At 39.2% G+C, this 21,084-nt stretch overlaps 1 protein-coding gene across 2 annotated transcripts; it reads left to right on the forward strand.

Annotated features, from left to right (window-relative positions):
• Positions 1-2,089: 2,089 nt before the first annotated feature.
• Positions 2,090-21,002, forward strand: slc13a3 (solute carrier family 13 member 3). Of its 2 annotated transcripts, XM_054796748.1 has the most exons (13): positions 2,090-2,253; positions 5,923-6,188; positions 6,306-6,484; positions 7,534-7,600; positions 10,649-10,828; positions 10,897-11,022; positions 12,205-12,297; positions 12,390-12,494; positions 12,595-12,692; positions 15,480-15,592; positions 15,771-15,932; positions 19,671-19,808; positions 19,895-21,002. In XM_054796748.1, exons 1-13 carry the CDS (start codon positions 2,122-2,124, stop codon positions 20,075-20,077), a joined length of 1,842 nt encoding a protein of 613 aa, XP_054652723.1. In that variant the 5' UTR covers positions 2,090-2,121; the 3' UTR covers positions 20,078-21,002. The 2 variants fall into 2 exon arrangements, with proteins under 2 accessions (XP_054652723.1, XP_054652727.1); XM_054796752.1 differs by lacking the exon at positions 10,897-11,022.
• Positions 21,003-21,084: the final 82 nt, after the last annotated feature.

The following is a 21,084-nucleotide window of genomic DNA, read 5'->3' on the forward strand; positions in this document are numbered from 1 at the left end:
CCCAAATTACTCATGTGAATCACCTGTGACCAATTACCTGGGCCTTTATCAGCTGCTGCCAGACCACAACCAGTTGCCAGTTATTCCTTTGCCAACCCTGCTTCCTGCACCTTCCTTCCCTGGCTCCCAACTGGTCTTTATTACTTGCCTTGTTACCATTGTGATTCCTAGTATCGTGTATTTTCCTGCTCTGTATGCCGTTTTTTGCCGTTCAGTAAAGGCAAAGCTCTCAATTTACCGGTCAATCTACGTTCCTACCCTCACCTATGCCATTGAGAGGAGCCAGATGAGGTGGCTTGGGCATCTTGTCTGGACGCCTACCGGACGTCTGTCTGAGGAGGTGTTCAGGGCACATCCGACCAGTAGAAGGCCTCGAGGGAGACCCAGGACATGTTGGAGAGACTATGTCTCCCAACTGGCCTGGGAATACCTTGGGTTCCACCAGGAGGAGCTGGACGAAGTGGAGAGGGGACGTCTGGGCCTCCTTGCTTAGGCTGTTGCCTCCGTAACCTGACCTCAGATAAGTGGTAGAAGATAGATGGATGGATGGATGGATGGATGGATGCCTATTGGTAGGTTCGCCCCTGATCTCTGCAATGATCCTGTAGCCTGCGCAGTAGTGTTGCGGTGTAAACAAAGAATAAATAACTAAATAACAGTCTAATAAACAGTCTAAATAACAGTCTAAAGGTGACTTTAGAGATGTTATTTCATTTACAGGACTCTAATAATGTTAAAAAACATATTTAGAAAGTCATACACAGGTTTTCTATGCTCTAACTATGAAAATATTCAATTTATTAATGATAATAATAAATAATATTGAATGCTACTTTGCGGAAATTAACAAATCGTGGTCGTGTCTGGAACCAATAACCACGATAAACAAGGGATGACTATACTACATTTCATTATCTTTGAATGTTTCTTTTGATGCCATATATATTTTAGTTCATTTGGCCATTTTTATCCTTGAAAATTCTTAATTTTGGCAACTAATACATAACATTTGCTTAAATATGCATATTTTTGACTAATAATAGGCCATATTCAACCACAAAAAAGCATGACTTATTAGTCAATATTTAATTTTTTTAAACATGATCGAGGGAAGCCACGAAATTTGAACCACAAAGGGGTGAGGGACGACTGCAGGGTGATATCTTTTAACATTCAATTGCAATTTTACAGATTATTTTCTTTCCAGTGTCCTTGTAACGTTCAAATGCGAGTCCTGTTTAGTTCAGAATATTGGGCCAGTAAATGCTTATACCTAAAAGCCTTGTGCAGTGGCGGGCAGTGCTTTTGGTACCTTGGCCTTCAGTGAGGACTTGACCAGCCAGGATTTTTCTGGACAGATACCGTCAGGGCCAGTATTGTTAAAAAATAATGATGATAACAATCTATATTGCTATTTATCCTGACTGGGATTCAAACCACAGTCCCCTGTGCCAAGAGCTGACATTGTTACCCACTAGGCCAATCAGCCACATAGAAAAGACTAACTTTTACCATTTCAACGTGTAGTTAGTATTGAAACAACGCCAGCTCATTGCTTTTGTGTATGTACAATGGCTCATTAGGTCCTAGAAGAAAAGCAGAATATCCACATACAAATACATAAGTGGTGAGAGCGGTTTAAAAAAAACCCTCTCAGGGTCAAATGGTCAAACATTAAAGCCACAAAATAATAAAGTGAGTGTGTAACAAATTACACTTGAGTTTGTGGGGATTAATTCACGTAATATTTCTTTAGGTGCCCATTTTAAAGAAAGAAATAAACAAATAATTTCAAAAAATTCATAATTTATTTCTAACAACCATTAATGACTTAATCATCTACTAAGAACGTTTAAGAACACAGCTCTTCTCTCAACATGTGAGAAAGCTTACGCATACAGCCTTCTGCACGTCTGTTGCTCAAAAGATATGACACTCTTCCAGTTGGTGTGGGAGAGGCCTCCTCAGGGAAACCTGACCGTCCCGTTCAACTATTTGACACCACTGTATGAGGAGTTAACCTGTAACCAAGCATGTGGTCAATCTTCTCTGCGTAATCCCTGCGCATTCAAAGTTCTGCCTACCAGCTTCCTCTCAGCTAGTCCGCAGCTCCTTCCTCTCATGGGTGCATACCAACGTCTGGAGATGAAAGTATCTGTTGTCTCCAAGAAGCTGTGGTGTGTCCACAAACCGCTGGTGCTCCTAATCATGCCGCTGCTTTTTTCACCATTACTTGTGACAATGCCAGAAAAGGTGAGTCATTATTACGCCTTCATGATGCCACTTGTGTGTCTCAAAGATAAAACTCAACGTACTTTGAGTACAGCTGTGTGTGCGCATCATTCTAAATGTAAACATTAATAGCATTTGCTTAAAAAACTGTGCATTATCAAACACAACATCGAGTATTGACTGTGAGGCATGTTGGTAGTTTGAGATTACACTGTACAGAACTGGGTCACAAATAAACATTGCAGCGAGTTGTTGGAGAGATAAAGTAGCATCCCGACTACTGTTGAGGTTCCTTTGAGCAACGTATAGTCATTGTCTGTGTATGACATCTCCTTGCACTCCTTCTTGCATGCATGCAAATTTTACATGAGCACTGATAAATACATTCGATGTGAATTTCTCTTAGAGATGAATAAAGTATCTATCAAAGTATTGGTCCTACATATGCTGTATTTCAGCTGGATGTTGGGATCCTTCCGTTTGCATGGGATGAACTTGAGCTTCACTTTTGTCCACTTGCAATCGCTATGATTTCGCTATGAAGTCTGCAAACATGATGAAGCAGTATCTAAAGTACAAAAATACATACAAGCGGCGATAAAGCCTCATTTTCAGGGGAATCCCGACTCTCTCATCCTGACATACATACGTTGACAGGTTTTCACAGTGTAATGGTTTAATGGTTTAATTCATCCTGAACATGCGTATGAGTCAAACTGTAGCACATCACATAGTACAACTCACAATTTTGCATGTCCAAAAAGGAGTAGGAAGAAGCAAAGCATATTTAATCCTACCCCTCATCAGTTTCACATCAGTTACAATACATTTATTCAGGAAGGAAAAGGAAAGAAAAAGGAAGCTACAGACTTAATGATAATAACTGATAAAATGGTTGACATAATCGTATGTTGATAATGTGTGAGTACAGACCATGTACTCACTAGAATGAAGAGTTAGTAGACAGTGTAGTAGTGGTTAGTTATTCTATGTAAACAGTAGTTCAGGTCTTCTTTGTATTGTGTATTGTGAACATCAACTGCTTGTACTTTTTCTTAAAATGGCTCATTTTAGTGCATTGTTTGAGTTCCTTACACAATCCGTTCCACAACTTGATTCCACATACAGAAATGCTGAAAGTTTTCAGTGTTGTCCGTGCATTTTAGTGTTTTAGGTTTAATTTTCCCCTAAGATCAAATTTCTCCTCTCTTGTTGATAAGAATTGTTTTACATTTTTGGGTAGAAGGTTATTGTTTGCTTTATGCATAATTTTAGCCATTTGAAAGTTTACTGGATCTTCAAATTTTAATAATTGTGATTTTATAAATAAAGAGTTTGTGTGTTCTCTGTAAGCGGCATTATGGATTATCCTAAGTGACCTTTTTTGTAGCACAGTTAGTGAGTGAAGTGCACTTTTGTAATTATTACCCCATAACTCCGCACAATAAGTTTGATAAGGTAATATCAGTGAACAGGAGAGCGTATGTAGTGCTTTTTGGTTTGCTTTACACTAGGTCCCCAACTTACAAACACAATTGGTTCCAGATGACCGTTCTTATGTCGAATTGTTCTTAAGTAGGGAAAAAGGTAATATTACCAATGATATAGGTACTACATGTACGTGTATACATATACAGTATATGTGTATGTATGTAAATATGAGTTTGGATGCAGTAGTAATATTAAACGAGGATAATTAATGAAAAAAATAATAAAAGTGATATAATAATACGTAATGATAAATGTTATTTACCTATGAAGAGGAGTGGTCGAGCATACGTCGTTGTAGTGGAGGAGGAGGAGGAGTTATTGAAAAAAAGGACAAATCGTCGTCGTTAGACTCTTCTAAAAGAGGTAGTGTTCTGTGGGTGGTGTAGAATTAAGCAGGCCTATTAACTCTTCATAAACTTTAATCACACGCTCTGTCCGGGTTGTATAATTTAGCTTTCCATTCAGCTTTATCTCCCCAGTGTCTAACGCTTCCTCTGTTGGTCCCATTAGCAGTGTCACAGTGCCCTCTACTGGTCAAGCATGTACAGTAGCAGTATAAATACTGATTGAGCGACTACAAGGCAAAATAAAATAAAATATAGACCAGTCGGCTTGTGTTCGTATCCACGAATGTTTGCTAGTCGGGTGTTCGTAAGTTGGGGACCTAGTGTATTCAGTATTGAGGTGTTTCTTGCCACTTTATGTTGTAAATTTTTAATGTGAGATTTGCAGTTCATCTTCTAGTCTATTATAACCCCGAGAAATTTATTTCCATTCAACCTGTCAATATCTACACCATCAATTTGTATTTGCTGATACGCTTCGTTTTTGCACTTACCAAATAGCATTACTTTAGTTTACTTAGGTTGAGGCATAGTCTGTTTTTATCAAACCATCTTTTTAGTATAGGGATTAGTGTAGGGATTGGAACGCCAATATAATTTAAACCTTCAAGATTAAACACTCTTAATATATAACATAATCATCAAACTTACTTACTTATTCATATAACTGACAGAGAGCAATGAAGAACTTCATGCCTTAGGGGATTATTATTGTAATACTGTACATAACACCAGTCGTGGGTCGTGCATTTGGTACCTTTACTGACTTAATCCACCTCTTAATACCACAGTTATCACATTGCAATTACATAAACCATCAACAATAAACAAAAACACAATATAAAAATGTGTGGCAGAGAGAGAGGAATTTCACGTAATTCCATTATTACGAAAGCTCAAAACCCAGTTAACCCTTTATCTTTGTGGCCAATATGCCACAGTTACATTTCTGCTAGTAACTGGAGATCACCAGTGGAAGCTGCCTCTAAATTTGCCACTGTAACAAGCATGAGACAACTCCAAACCTCTGCACTACGACATCATCTGGAGCAGTTCTGAATCAATTTTTATCCAATAACATGACAAAACATAAAACATTTCAATTAAATACATCATACTTACAAGAGATGCTGATTATGGACAAAATCCATTATCCTTTACGGATTATGATAGACAGTTTTGCTCTGATCAAAGCTGACGTTATTGTGGCTCTCTGAGGCGAATCTGAAATCTGATTGATTAAAGAAACAGCCCCATTGCTAATATAGTTTAAATGACATCGGCCAGCACTACTGATTCTGAAGGCCCTGGGCAGATTTACATTGATATGGCAATACAGAGAAGCTGAAATCTGGTTTGAGAAGAAAAATCAAAGATACACATACACGTATTGGAACCAATACAGCCAGGAGACAGGCTACAAAATGAAGATAATAGACTGTTGGGAATAAATTTATATAATTTATTGGAACAAATAATTAAATTTAATAATGTCAGTGCTTCTGATAATGTTTGGGCCAGCAGAGAAGGCTTTGCTGGCCCTGATAGCACACCACGACTTAACACAATGGCTATGGTAATGGTTTATTTGATTCAAGTATGCTTCAATACATGAAGAAACATCACGTTTACACAAGGAGCCAGAAGAAAAATATCCTATTTAATCCTATCCCTTTTTCATGTCTCAACAATTGATAGTCCTGTGTTTCAAATGTTCAGATGTTACCATTTTGTAATAGGGAACAAAAAGAATAATTCATACATAGCTTATTATAATAATATATTATATATTGTAATATATATTACGTTTTGTGAAACATGTTCTTCTCACCACTAAACTCTGCTTGCCTTTTAGGAGGGAAAATGTCTTTATGTGGTGGCGCTCATGGCAGTGTTTTGGTGCTCCGAGGCCCTTCCACTGGCCGTCACTGCAATGCTACCCATCTGCCTCTTTCCAACGCTGGGAATCATTCCATCCAAAAAACTCTGTCCTCAGTATTTTCTGGAAACCAACTTTCTCTTCTTTAGCGGCCTGGTGATGGCGTCGTCCATTGAGGAGTGGGGCCTTCATCGCAGAATAGCACTGAAGGTTCTCAAAATTGTAGGCGTGAAGCCAGCCTGGTGAGGAAGTTTCTTAACAGGAAGGCATACAGTACAATGTATAGACTAGCACTGGATTTGTTGGTAGAATTGTAGAATTGTCATCACTTCTTTATTTCTCCATATACTTTTCTCCAGGTTGATACTGGGCATGATGGTGACTTCGTCCTTCCTGTCCATGTGGCTCAGCAACACGGCCACGACGGCCATGATGCTCCCCATTGCCAACGCCATCCTGGAAAGTTTGTTTGGTGATTTGGAGACCCTCAAGCAAAAATGCAAATCTATAGAGGATCGTGACAGTGACATTATTAATGGTATGTTGCATATTAGTTATAAGAAATATAAGAAATAGACGGCACTAGGGCGGTTGCTGTCACTTGGCCTTGTTGTGTGTTGTTAGGTGTTGTGCCATGACTGTGTCTCAATTCGCCCACTTTCATATTTACACTTAGCATTCACGCTCAGCGATACAGCAAAATGCAGTTCGCTGTCATACTCGGTTGTTGCACTCAAAATGTCCCAAATGGTGAGTGTGCAACGATGGACCCTAGCCACTCTCAGTCATCGGCATCTTGGCTAAGTAGTGGGTAGGAAGGGACGAACCCGAGTGGTTACAATTCACAATTAAAAAGGAGAGAAGAAGAAGAGGAAACAAATAATAATTGAAATTGTCAATGACAGTAATCGATTTGGAAAGCACTACACTGTCGAAATTCGTACAGCCACATAGTAGGTGTGTCACAAGACACGAGATTGGGTCTACAAGAACGAGACAAGATTTTACTTTTAAGAAAAGTACAATGAAAAATAATTTTAAAAAAAATATATGACAATATACAGTGGTGTCAAAGTGTTTGCCCCCTTCCTGATTTCTGATTTTGTTACATGTTTGTCACACTTACAATGTTTCAGATCATCAAACTCAGATCATCAAATTAATCAGTTCATTAGTTAATGACAACACAACTGAACATAATATAATATAATAATACAATATATAGTATGTCCATGCACCTCAGGGAGCCCGCCCCACTATTTGAGAAGCACTGTTTGTGGTTTGTGGTACGCTTTACCGCTTGTCCCAGTGAACAAATACTGTGCAGATGTAGTTTAGAGTGTTGTAAAAGGCCCAACCTCGCAGCAATGTGCACAAGGCCGCCAAGATGCTTGTTTCAGGATTTAGACCTGCATGCAGTTGTAATACATAATCTCAGGCATGAACTTTGGGCTCGGACAAAGTTAGTCAATATTCAAGTAGTGATTCATTAATAACTTCCTTGAAACACGTCATATATTCTGCTTCAGACCGAAACATTTTCCTTTGGTTTGTTGTGAACATGTCACTATCTCTGCTTTATTACAGGCCAGTCTACCAAGATGCATTCATTGCCTTCAGCGGCCTCAGAGAAACAAATCTTATCACTAGATGGGTAAGGAGAACACACTGTTTTGCAAGGTATATTACAATATAAATATCAGCATTCGCAAGCTAGCTTAGTTCTCCTTAGCATGGCCACCTATCAAAACACACTTGAGAAGGAGTCAGCTGGATGGTAAGAAAACACAGTATGAATAATCCACACATACACACACAAGAATTCACCAGCACACATATTTAATTATAAAACTACTTGTACGTTTATTAGGGCGAACATATTTTCATGAGCAAAAACTAGAACACTTGGAAATGACACACTCAAATGATACTTATAACTTCAACACATTTAAAGTAGGGATGCACGATATAGTTTCAATATATTTAACCAATACCGATAACTTTCTGTTTGTCTAGACGTCTATGTAGGCTTGCAAAACACCGTTGCAGCGATGCTGCTATTTCAGGTGGCTGATAAGGTTTGATGTGTTGAAGGTCGATGTTCTTTTCCCTCCTCACGGAATGTTTGCAGAGCATTTGGTGCAAATAGCATGCAAAAATGTCTTCCACTGAAACAGTAAAGAAGTCCTACACAATCGACACCATGATTGTTTACAAGTGAGCTCAGGGGAGGTGAGCAGCACGTTACAAAAACGGAGCATGTGATTTGCTCACCTTAGCCCAGTAACACATGTGACAGCACGGGTATTCTCGCCTCATTGGAGAGGTTTTTTTTTTTTAATTATCGGTTATTGGAGCTGTTTTTAATTGTATCGGATTTATTGGCATGACATAATTTGTCATATTGCCCGATAGTTATCATGCACCCCTAATTTAAAGCACCATAAATTTTGGGGTGTTAGCCACACCGGTGTTTAAGCCACACCCACAAAATTTAAAGGAAAAAACAGATTTGGACATATACACTCAACCATTTTTTATGAGATGAACTCAAAGATCTAAAACTTTTGCCACATTCGCAATTTTACCATTTCTCTCAAATATTGTTCACAAATCTGTGATAATGAGCACAATAACCCCCCCCCCCCCCCCCCCCCCCCCCACACACACACACACACACACACACACACACAAAACTGCACATTTCAGAGTGGCCTTTTATTGTGGGCAGTCTAAGGAACACTTGTGTACTAATTATGGTGTCTAATCAGCATCTTGATATGGCACACCTGTGAGGTGGGATGGATTATCTCAGCAAAGGAAAAGTGCTGAAAAACAATTAGTAGTTGTTCTGAAGTAAAGGAGATGTCACAACATTAAAATTTAGCCAATATTTTTTGGAAAAATGTACCTTTTAAAAGTTGCTAGAACTAGAGGATTTGAAATGCCATTATGCATGAGGTCCCCAATTGTGAGACTTAACTTGGCAAGTGTCAGAGGATTAATGCTGTACATATTTTTGCTTTTTCTTTGGCTTTTTGCCAAAACTAATCCAAATTCAGAGGGTTACATGCAGCAGGGTGCCCTAATGCCACTCAATTTAATGGCCCAATGAAAAACAATGAAAATCAAATCAGGACATTGTCATCACTTTCAAAAAAAAAAAAAAAAAAAAAAAAAAGGACGGCCAGCAGTGGCGGTTCTAGATATGGGCCACATGGGCAGTTGGCCAGGGCGGCATTCTCTAGGGGGCGCCGCAAGGGAGAAAGAAAAAACATCCTATTTAATAATGCTCAGTGCTCATATCCTCATCAAGTCAGCGTATATGTGTTGCAGATGGGTCCCCTCTTACAGGTGGGATACTCGCACCCGCATGCTGCTCAAACGTGATCAAACGTCCACTATGTGATGTGGTCAAACTAAACGGAGTAGTGAGGGGGCGGGTGCTGCTGGGCCTCAGCCCTCAGGTTAATTACAAGGTAAAAAAGGTAAATTACAACAGTATTTGCTCAAAATTCAAATCTATTTATTTGTTAGTATTATATTATGTTAATTATATATCCGAGAGACCAAGAGCTTAAAACATGTTATTTCAAAAATAACAAAAATGTGAACTAAACAGAAGGGAATTGTGAGTCGATATGAGTTGGTTTAGCCTTGACTGCTAGTTGGGTGATGGTGGGAGCTCATGATAAAAGTGCCGTTCATTTGTGTCAACAAAACATGGAAAATAGAACGTCAAAGCCGCACAGCCATCAGCTGCACAATTTAGAAAGAATAAGAGGAGAAACGGGTCAAAGATAAAGGTATGGCACTATAGCATCACTTTATATACGCAACATTATGGAATGGATGTGATCAAATAAGCTAATGTTACTTGGTGGCTATAGGCTAACTGATAGTTTTCTAGTTTTCTTGACGGAGAGTTTTAATTGTGTAAATGTGGATGTCAGCCAAATGCAATTTAAGAGGAGCTCGTGAAATATTTTGGAGCATCTTTCTGCAGTTGGAAAAAAACATTTGTTAACAGTGGTGGGAGTGTGTGTTGAAGTGGGGGTCGTACTTGAAGGCTCTGTGCACTGCAAAAAAATAATTTTCCATTTGTGTTGTATTTAATACTTTTTTTGCTTATTTATGAATGCATATTTTGTAGGCCTTTGTGGCAATGTATAACTTTACTGTATATGCATATATTTTTTATATATTATACATAATTTTTTTATTTTAAAAAATGTGTCTTTGTAAACAAATGTAGTAATGACAATTTGTGTCGGTGGGGGTGAGGATGGTTCAGTCCGCCCAGGGCGTAATTCAAGCCAGAACCGCCACTGACGGCCAGAGCAGGACATGAAAAAAGGACATGTCGTGGAAAAAAAGACCTTTGGTCACTTTATTTCTGTAAATTAGTGTAAGAATACATTACCAACTATGGTATGCTAATGCTAAACTCAGTTAAGCTAACACTGAAAGTACTGTCATATTCACACATACGTACAATATTTCAGTTCATCTTTACTGGATATGTTATATGATGACAATAAAAATAATTATTTTTCATAGCCTGGTGTACGTATACCTGTAGATATTCTAGATTTGGGATTTGTTTGATATTGATACTTGTGTTCTGCTACTGAAACTTGAATGTCCCCATTGCAGGACTAATGAAGGCTTCTTTTATTCTATTCTGTTCTTCTATCAAAAGGGTGGATGGGGCCGAACAAACTGACATGAAGACAGCTGAGGAGATCCGGGCCGAGTCAGAGTATCAGATGAAGGTTTGGAAAGGATTCCTTATCTGTATTCCCTATTCGGCCAGTATTGGAGGAACTGCCACACTGACTGGGACTGCTCCCAACCTCATCCTGATTGGACAGCTCAAAAAGTAACTCATAATTTGGGCTGCATCAAATACCAACAATTCACTAAAAAGTTACAACTTTTCCTTTACAGCTATTTTCCAGACTGTGATGTTATTAATTTTGGCTCTTGGTTTGCTTTCGCCTTCCCGCTCATGTTCGTCTTCCTGGTTTTGGGATGGATATGGATTGCGTTCCTTTTTGGAGGATTGAACACACGGTAAATTTAGTACACTGCACCTTAATATCCTAAAATCAACACTCATCAGTCATTATGTACTAACTGCATGAGGAAGTCATTATTAAATTACGTCATATGGAAATTAAGTGTGCTCCTCTTGGGAGGCATTTCGATTCAGAGGAGTCTAATTCAACTATGAAGCACTCCTTTGAATCACAGAAAAGTGTCATGTAATGAAGATTGTACCATTCTGACTACATCGGGGGTGGCCACAGCTGCTGCCCATCCTACATTTTTACAAGGAATGTCTTTGTTTTTGTTATGAATAGCATGTTTTTCTAGAAAAACAGCCTAATTTGTGTTACTAAAGGATTGAAAATGACATGTGTGTTTAACACAAGACCTATACTTATTACATTAATAAAATGACACGCTTCAGTGGCACAATCCAAAAGGTGAGCGCTAGCTTTGAAAGCGAGGAAGACCGTCAACATGGATGGACTTGTTGGCTAATAATGGCTACCAAAAAAATCCTCCAACGTGTGGAAGTTCTTTGTTGTCCATGTGACAACAACCAACGGCGTATTATGTGAAGCAGTTATGGCTGTTACGCCAACTTCATTTTCCATCGAAAGGGACTTTTAATGCAAGAAATCAGGCTGCTGACTGAGAGTTTTAGCAAGCTGTTGTTTTTCAATCCATGTTGTTCCTATTTTATGTGCACTTTTCTGGTGTGTGCCAACTGTTTCAGTTTTGTTCATCTTGCTTTCTGTGTAAGTAAATACATTTCACTACTGCTGTTGCACACTTACCATGTTAATTTGTTTATCTCAGTGTTTTAGCCTTTTTGTTTGAGGTGGAAAATGTCGCAAATGAGACCTGTTTGTCGAGATCGCCATTATCTCTGCTCTTAAAAAAAAAAAAAATTTAAACGACTATGAACAAAATGTAACAAATCAGATTTGACTATGTAAGTCCTTAGTCGAAGACGGCACTAATAATTACCCCACCCAGACTTGAATGGTCCATCAAAACCAATGAACCCTGCCTGTTACCTAGCCAGGATCAAGCCATTGGCAGCTAAATTAAGCCTTTTGAACTACATGGGACACAAGCTGGCAGCCCTTTGCTCATTTATGACTCAGCAGTAATGCCACAAACTGCTTCCAGCTTGTTTGAATGCTTACACATAATGCATTTTGCAATGCTTATTTTCTGCAGGTTGTGCTTTAAGGAACACGACCAAAGAGGAGAGGCAGAGGCCAGAGCCAAGGCTCTCATTGAAGATGATTACAGAAAACTAGGGCCCATAAAGTGAGGAACCATGTATGTTTTCTAATTAAATCCACAGAGGGTGAATTTGTATTTCAAAGGCAAATAATTTCACTGACTTTGCTCTGTTTCAGTTTTGCAGAGGGAGCCATCTTGTTTTTCTTTGTCTTGTTTGCCGTTCTCTTGTTCACAAGGGACCCCAAGTTTGTCAACGGTTGGTCTGTGTATTTTAAAAAGGGGTAAGAGAGTGACTCTTTATAAAAAATAAAAAAACGTAACTGTCAGGCCACCTTCTTCATCTTGACCTCGTCTGACTTTCTTTTGCTTTTCTATCTGCAGCTACGTGTCGGACGCAGTCATTGGCGTGATCATTGTGTCCATGTTGTTTTTCTTCCCCTCGCAGAAACCTTCTCTCTGCTGGTGGTTCGACCCAAAAGGTCAGTGAGCTCCTCACCAGAGCCCGAATGTCTATTGTAAAATTGAAGATTCTGTTAGATAGTAGAGACAGTAGACATTAGAAAGTAGCAACGCTTGGAAAATACACGGCTAAAGTCACACAAGACCTAATAGGTTGAACCAACGGCATGTATTGTATGATGTCACGCAAGACCTCGGCAGATCTTGCGAGTGTTCAGCTCAGTGAGCATCTAAGGCAGGGCTATTCAACTAAATACCTCTGGCAGCCACAAAGCTGAAGATCGGACCATAGATTAAAATTTGTACCTCACCAATAGTCTAATATAGTCACAAAAGCAATATGTTTCTAGTAATCACATATCTTCTATATGACATGAGCACTCTGCTGTTTTTAGGAACCTACTGCAAAGTTACAGATCCTCAATGCAACATAAACTCTTGTTTTTAACGATGTACTGCAAAAACACTTGACAAAGATCTATTGTGTGCCTGGAGTGCTCTGCTGTTTTTAGGAATCGGCTGCAAAAATGTTAGTCACTGCCAAGTTTTCAAGTGAACTAGTGGGCCAGTCAGATTCACAGGCTGGATTTCAGTTGAATAACCTTGATTAAAGGAATTAACTCAAGCGTGCTTTGCTTTTTCTTAGTTTTTTTTGTGCCGTTATTTTGTAATGCAAAATGTTATGGCCATTTTATGGCAGTGTAGAGAAGTGGTACACATAATAAAAAAAAGCATCTGCTTTATTATCTTTTCGTTTTTTCTCGATGTGTCTTAACTAGGGCTGTCAATCGATTAAAATGTTTAATCCTAATCACATTTAATCGCAGATGAAACAAAGTATCTATGATAAGTAGGGATGCAAATCTCTTTGTGGTAAACGATTCAATACGCAACCACAACAATAACTACATCAAATTTTATGTAAAGAAATATACATTTTGGAAATATGGGCCATTATTTTATTTAAAAAATAATACAGTTAGGAATCCTACATGTTTAATGCTAGCGGCGTTTTGTCTCACTTTGTTTGACGGTCCTTGAACACACCATCTAACTACTCCCAAGCTGCACAGATAGTCTACTTACTATACTGTATTTTATTCTTTTTCTTTCACCTCACATTTGGTTATAAATGCTGATACTAAGTGGGAATGCATAAAGGTAAGATGTGCTAATGCGCATATTTGTGGTACACAAACTCTCTGAAAAACAAAGTCCAGGCTTGTACTGGTGAATAGCGGGTTCAAAAATAATATACAGTCAGAAATCTCCCAGTTTTTGAATGTTTCATGCGAGCGGTGATTTGTCCCACTTTGTTAGACCGTCCTTAAATGCACCTTTTCCCATTCTCACACGCTGCACAGACACTTTACAGTATTCATCTCCAAGAGAAATTCACACAGATTGACTACTATACTGTGTTTCTACCCTTTTTCTTTCACCTCATATTTGCTCCCAAATGCTGATAATGCATAAAAAATGCTGGGAATGCATTAAGGTAAGATTGGATGACCTGATTGAGTGTTAATGTGCATATCTGTGGTACACAACCTCTCTGAAAAACAAGTCCAGGCTTGTGCTGGTGGAGGGTGGGTCTGTATTCATTTTGTGCTTTTAATTTGATGTTGTTCCTGTCATAGTTTTACACAATACGTAACAAATAAGATAAATTACATCGCTATAATGTACATATGTTTTATTACTAACTAATGCTAGCGCTGCTTGCTCTTCAGTCATGGTCACAATGACAGAAGCCCCCACATAGCTGTCTTCGACTATGCCTGCCGTTAACTAGCAGCTCATACCCCAATTTTAGCTCCCAGTTCCAAGCAAAAACTCAGCCGAGAGACAGCTCGCGTCTAAAAAAATAATACTCGTTAGTAGGAACACTCTAGAAATTACAATAAAAAAAATACAGTCAGTGCTTCAGTACCTTCTCTCTGGCAAGTCGACAACTACGTAGTCCGTGACAATTCCAATGACTGCGACAGTAGACACAAATAACTGGTCTTGTTTGCGAGGGCTTTGAAGCTAAATTTACCAATCCAAATACCCTTTTGCTCCTCCATTTCTGCTCAATATGCTACTTCCTCAAACTACGGCATCGGCCGAGGGTCAAACAGTACGTGCGCAAATAAAAATAGTACCATTAAAGGAAGCTTCCATGACGAGTTAACTTTGACAGCCCTAGTCTTAGCATCCTCTGCGCTTGCTCTGCGTCTATCTTATTTATTTTTTACAGTTTTACACAGTTAAGAATGTTAAAATGTTACTTAAACTGTCATGTATGGTTAACAAGTGTTTTCTGATAGCGTGACCTATATTCACTTTTCATTATTAACTTTCAGGAAAGAAACTGAATTTTATAGACAAATTGTCAGAACATGTCCTCAGAGGTTCCCTGCACTTAGCGCTTGTCTGTAACTGTTGCAAAGTAGCAGTAGAATGTTAATCATGTAGATTACAGAGACTGCGCGTTTCGCATGTGGAGGTAAGACTATACTTTCTCTGTTTCACTGATCAGGATAATCTCTCAAAGCTGCGTTGCCACATATTGGCTTTTTGTGTGTGTGCAGTCACACGTTTACGTACACGGCGTGTGTGTGCATGAGCAAGATTGTTTATTATGCTCAGCTGGACAAATAAACCGCTGGATACAAGTGAGGGGGGGAAAGCCAAGAATTAAGTGTGATTCCTGGGTACCTGATCATTGTTTTCTCGATGATCATGTTTTAAGTGAAGTAAATAGCGATTCTGATGAAAGATCCCTTCAGCTGCTTATCACAAATATAATTATGTCTCCTCAGCTTCAAATGCGCCATATGTGCCTCTCCTATCATGGAGGAAAGCCCAGGAGTCTGTTCCTTGGAATATCATTTTGTTGCTCGGAGGTGGGTTTGCCATGGCCAAAGCATGTGAGGTAAAGATGTTTGTCTATTTCAAGTAGATACTTGTACTGTGTCAGATATACACTGTTGCTCATCTGTGTCGTTCCTGTCAGCTCACTTCCTGTGTCACACTGTTTTGCTTCAGTCTCTTGTTTGTTTTATTTTGTTGTGATTTGATCTTTGCCCTCTTTTTCTTGTGGTCTTCCGCAGGAATCTGGACTTGCCTCCTGGATCGGGGGCCACCTCCAGCCTTTGGCCAAGGTCCCACCTGCTGTAGCCATGATGTTGATCACAGCCTTTGTGGCCTGTTTCACTGAATTTGCCAGCAACACTGCCACCATTATTATACTTTTACCTGTCATTGCTGAGCTGGTAAGACTGTCCGTCTGTGTCAATTACACAGTACTGTGTCCGACTTGATATTGGTGAGGCTATTCAGTGTGAGAATTGTATTACTAAAAATTAGGGATGCGCCAATCCGTGTTTTATGCTACCGATTCTGATACCGATCATCCATGAGTGAGATCGGCCGATGCTGATACCAATACCGATCACATGGATTAACAGTACATTTTTCAATTTATTTATGACGGGAGCTATTGGTCAGGGGCACCGTTACACAACGCCAAGGGCCCGTGGCAAAAAGGTTTGGGCGGATTGTCTATATTTTGCCTTTATTTGTGTGAAACAATTTTTGTAGTATTTGACACAAACCTGAAGGGAATTTGATGCATGTTTTGAGGTAATACGAATACATGGGAAATAAACTGTTCAATATTTAACTTGTAGCTCGAGATAACAAAATTAACAGAATAAAATAATGCAAATAAATATCTTTATTAAATAGAAATATATCCTGCCCAACCTAAAACGTAACAAATTCAGTGTCCAAGTTGCAGGGGTGTCCAAATTTCATCACTATTATAGCTGTCAACTATTTGTGTTTTATTTATGGCAACATTTCAATTGTACACTACTTTATTTACCAAGCAGATAATCACTCAAGCAATGTGGCATTTGTCTTTATGCTATTTTGTGCTCATTTGTCATTATTTAAAGGAATAAAGTCTGAATTTAACAGTTACAATAAAAAAAACTACTAAAAGTTGAAACAAATATTCTTTTACCCTTTTTGAGCTACTCAAAATCACCTGGTGCGATCGGAGACCTCTGTGATAGTACCACCATCATAAGGCTGGACACACTATGTGTTTATGTTCACAACCACACACAAACAGTGTTTTGAGGACGAGACATAATTAGTATAATGACAACAAGAGAGTGAAGCTGTTCAGCGACACTTAAGACAACACAAAAGTTAGTACGCACCCCACGAATGTGATATCAGCTTGTGGCTTTCCTGTGGGACAAAAACGAGCTCCGAACTAACCGAATTGCTAACTAACCGCAAATGTCACTGTGGTAAAAAAGCCACATTTGAAGCTAGGCGGATAATGCTAGCTAGCTAGCTAGCTAGCTGCCACCAATGCAAAATACAGTCAGTGACAGCTAGGCAAAGCGTGTAAACAAAGATGCAAGAATAGTCCAGCGGAGATGGTTTGGGAAAGGTGTGATCAAACAAGCTGGCTTTGATTGATGTAGCCTATGTCAAGGTCATTATGATAAGCGTCATTATGTTGGCAACCCTACGTGACACAGCAGACATGGAGTATTTGCCACCGAACGCTGATCACTTTTCGTGATTGTCTTTGAAAGCCGTTTATTGGCATACGTCGTTCGTGTTTTGTTTTGTTTTTTTTACAAAAATCAGCCGATATTGATCGGTGGCCAATCGATCGGAGCTACTAGAAATATAGTGTAATATTGTGCAGTAGTAGTTTTGAAGTCATTATTGTATAAAGTATCATGTTTACAAGAAGGCGCAGAGGAAACTATTGAACCGGACAGGATAAAGTGTTTTTAGTTGACTCCTCTTCATGTTTAAAAAAAAGAGGAAAAAAAAGCCTGAATTGTGTTGCAACAGACACATTGATGTTTGCAGTCTGTTAGGTATTACGTCCTATTGTCACTAATGATTATCTGCGTCCTTTGTACTTTGTAAACAGTACACAGACTGCAAACGACCCACTCAGGGATTATTTACAGGATGCAAAGGACTTCCAGCGCATAACAGCATCATCAACATGAAGGCACAAAATACAGGCCAAAATACAGTGGAACCTCGGTTTGTGGCATTAATCCATTCCATAAGGTTCAACTCTGACCTAAACATACTTTAACAAATACATGTTTCCCATAAGAAATCATGTAAATCCAATTAATCCATTCCAGAAAGCCCAAAGACGCTTTAAAAATCCACTAAGAACACAGTTGGACTCACACAGTGTATTAATAACACGCCATATTGTACGCTAACTGGAAAATGTACATCAGTGTTAAATTAAAAACATGCTAACCAAGGTTTAACTGTATTCTATCTGGAAATAGTTTACTACTGTCTTTTCTGAGTAGAAAATGTCCATATACTAGGGGGGCACGAGATCTCGTGAGATTAAAACATGACAATATTTCTCATTTGGAGAAAATCTGTCTCGTGAGAACAGGGCAGCCAGAAGCCAAACAGATTGTGAACTATGACATTGCTACTATGAATGATAACACAGTAATACGGAATTGGCTTACTTGCTAAATATAGCGACCACGTTGCTAAATTGTCAAGACGGATCTCAACACGGAACGCTTTGTATATGAGGTGTATTATGAAATGCAATGAGCCTCAATAGAACCGCTCAGTGAATAAGGGTGCGGACAAGTCCGAACATCTACATGGGTTGATCTGACAAATCTTTAACTAAAATTGATCAAATGTAGAATTACTACAGCTTCTGCTTGGACATCAACAAGTAGCAAGCAGCTGGAAAAAAATCACCCACACGTCACTCACTGATGCTATGAACGCCAAGGTAGGTTGGATTGTCAGGTGTGCATAAAGCACTTAATGTGCACTTCCAATAATGCCTCGCACACTGACACTTCCATATTAGTGTATTATCATTCATAGTAGCCATGCCATTTTGCCTCCACTTTCAGTAAAAAACAATAGCCACAAAACATTACACAACTTCTAAACTTGTTACAACCACAAAATTCAATCAAAAAGAAGTGCGTCTACATTTATAGGCCTACTCTGAAACCATCTCATCACTTTACATTTTACCCATATTTGTGTAAAATTCAAACAAAATGTAGCCAACTTTAAGATAAAAAAGTCCAGAGTTCACACATCTGCATACCTGCGCTAAATTGTCATCAGTAACCATTCTATTGGTCCTGTCCTTGACTGTCTTTGCAAAGAGAGGCATTCTTTCATTTTCTCAATCATTTCCTGTTTTTTTTTTTGTTTTTTTTTTCAGAGAACAGATGCTTTGATATTTTTATGAACGATTCTTTCATGTATTCTCCATCTGTGCAGCCCAGCGGCGATTTTCCAAACCTTCTTGGTGACTTATTTTCTCAAAAGCAACTAGCGACAAATGCAAAGACGTCGCTGGGAGATTTTTGTGGTATTTGGAGAGGTGAAAGCGAAAGCACATATTGTTCTGAGCCGTGACTGCACAGCCAGCTGCAGCAGCACACTATCTGACTCTCCTGGAGTCACCACCTCGGCGATTAGCGTGTCACGGGCTCCGAGCACGTAGCTACAGCGCGCTTCTAGTTATAAAACATATTGCGATGCTCTTGTTAAATGTATTTATTTTACTGTGCCGTAACTTCCTTCAGACTAAACTCAAAACTCCCTCACCATTTTTCTCTCCCGAGCAGTGACTCACCGCATACACGAGCCTCGGTCCCCCTCTCTTGCTCATCCAATCAGCAGTCAGAATGCAGTCTAGATGCATTCACGGACTTGCGGCGTTTTGGATATTTCATACTCTTTTCGAAAATGGACAAACTGTATACCTTACTTCGGTGTTGAAAAAAATCACTGCGAAGGGAGCTGCATCAAGGAGGCTGAAGAGCCGCATACGGCTCCAGAGCCGCGGGTTGCCGACCCCTGAGCTATACAGTATAGGCTTGGGTCTTTCAGCAGCTGACTAAATAAACACTTACCAAAATCTTATTCAAATTTTTTGGTGTATGTTTTTGCAGGCGTTTCATGTCTCCGTGAACCCTCTGTACTTCATGATCCCAGCAACGATCGGATCTTCATACGCTTTCATGCTGCCTGTGTCTACCCCACCCAACTCCATCGCCTTTGCATCCGGACACCTCATGGTCAAAGACATGGTGAGTATTCATGGCTCAGCCAAATATTTTCCATAAGCTCTCATTCATTGTGTATCCTCATCTAATTTTGCTTTGTGTCTTTTCAGGTCAAAACTGGTTTTGTCATGAACATCCTGGGTCTCCTGTCAATCACTCTAGCCATGAACACATGGGGCATCGCCATGTTTAACTTGAATACCTATCCCGATTGGGCTCGCCCTCTCAACCAGTCTGCTTCTGTTGCAGATGTGCACTTGCCTCGTGTCCATACAACAAATATGACTCTCTGATCACTCAAAACACTAAACAGTGACAAAAATCTGTTTTAAATTACTTTTAAGTTAAGTTACTTTTAAGTTTTGAGTTACTTTTTATAGTTAATTTACATAATTCGTCAAAGTCAACATTTTTGCTGACAACCATTACTTTTGCAACACTCTAAGATGAAAAGATGCAAAGTGTGGCCAATTTGAGCAAGCCTTTTGCTTTTTGGCTATCCAGATCGATAGGGGGCAGCACTGAGGGTGGTCTCTTGCCACCTGTGAAATGATACCTGGAGAATTATTACATCTTGGAGTTCTACTGGGCAGTGGTGCTGCAATGCAACTCAATGGGGCCAACATGCAAAGTCTGCATTGCTGCTGATGTGACTCCAGGGACCCTTGATCCCCTCTTAAAATATGTTTTCAGTCAAAAACCATGTTACTTATTTATGAATCCTTCTTTTCCAATGTACATTATGTTATTACTGTTACCATATCACCGCATGAAATAGGCTATCCTAACATGTCGTAGTCCTCCAATGTTATGTTGAGACAAACTGAGTGTACACTCATGTAAAGTCTTCAAAAGGTTTGTCTGGTGTGTTATAAATTGACTCACAACAATGGTTAACCTGCACAAGGCTGCTGTGGTTATTCAGTGTCAGTCGGGTCGTTGCAAAAGGTCTTGCGGTGTCTGAATGCGAAACCTTGAGCCAAAGAAGTCAAAGAAACAACAGCAAAGGAGGTTGAAATGAAGGCTGATTTCTTTTTCTGAGAAGACGTGCACAAAGGCGTTTGTATATTCAGCGATTGCGTTCAATCAAAACAGGAATCATGATCCACTCAATTCATATGTATGCATTTCATTTTGTTGTAATTGTCTACACAATAATGGGAATTATTACACGTGCGTAATGACCGACAGTGTGCGCAGTTTAATAAACTATACTTGATCACAGTAAAATCTATTGTGTTACTGTTTTTTTGCAGTGCAATAAAAGCCTTTACACAATTACAGCAAATGTCAGAGCATA

Source organism: Dunckerocampus dactyliophorus, chromosome 1 (assembly GCF_027744805.1).
Source record: "Dunckerocampus dactyliophorus isolate RoL2022-P2 chromosome 1, RoL_Ddac_1.1, whole genome shotgun sequence".
NCBI lineage: Eukaryota > Metazoa > Chordata > Actinopteri > Syngnathiformes > Syngnathidae > Dunckerocampus > Dunckerocampus dactyliophorus.

Bases quoted from the DNA above. Each gene is read 5' to 3' on its own strand.
- slc13a3 (XM_054796748.1), top strand. From the start codon at position 2,122: ATGGGTGCATACCAACGTCTGGAGATGAAAGTATCTGTTGTCTCCAAG. The intron at 11,023-12,204 runs GTAAATTTAGTA...TATTTTCTGCAG, and splicing joins TTTGGAGGATTGAACACACG to GTTGTGCTTTAAGGAACACG. The intron at 12,298-12,389 runs GTGAGGAACCAT...GCTCTGTTTCAG, and splicing joins AGAAAACTAGGGCCCATAAA to TTTTGCAGAGGGAGCCATCT.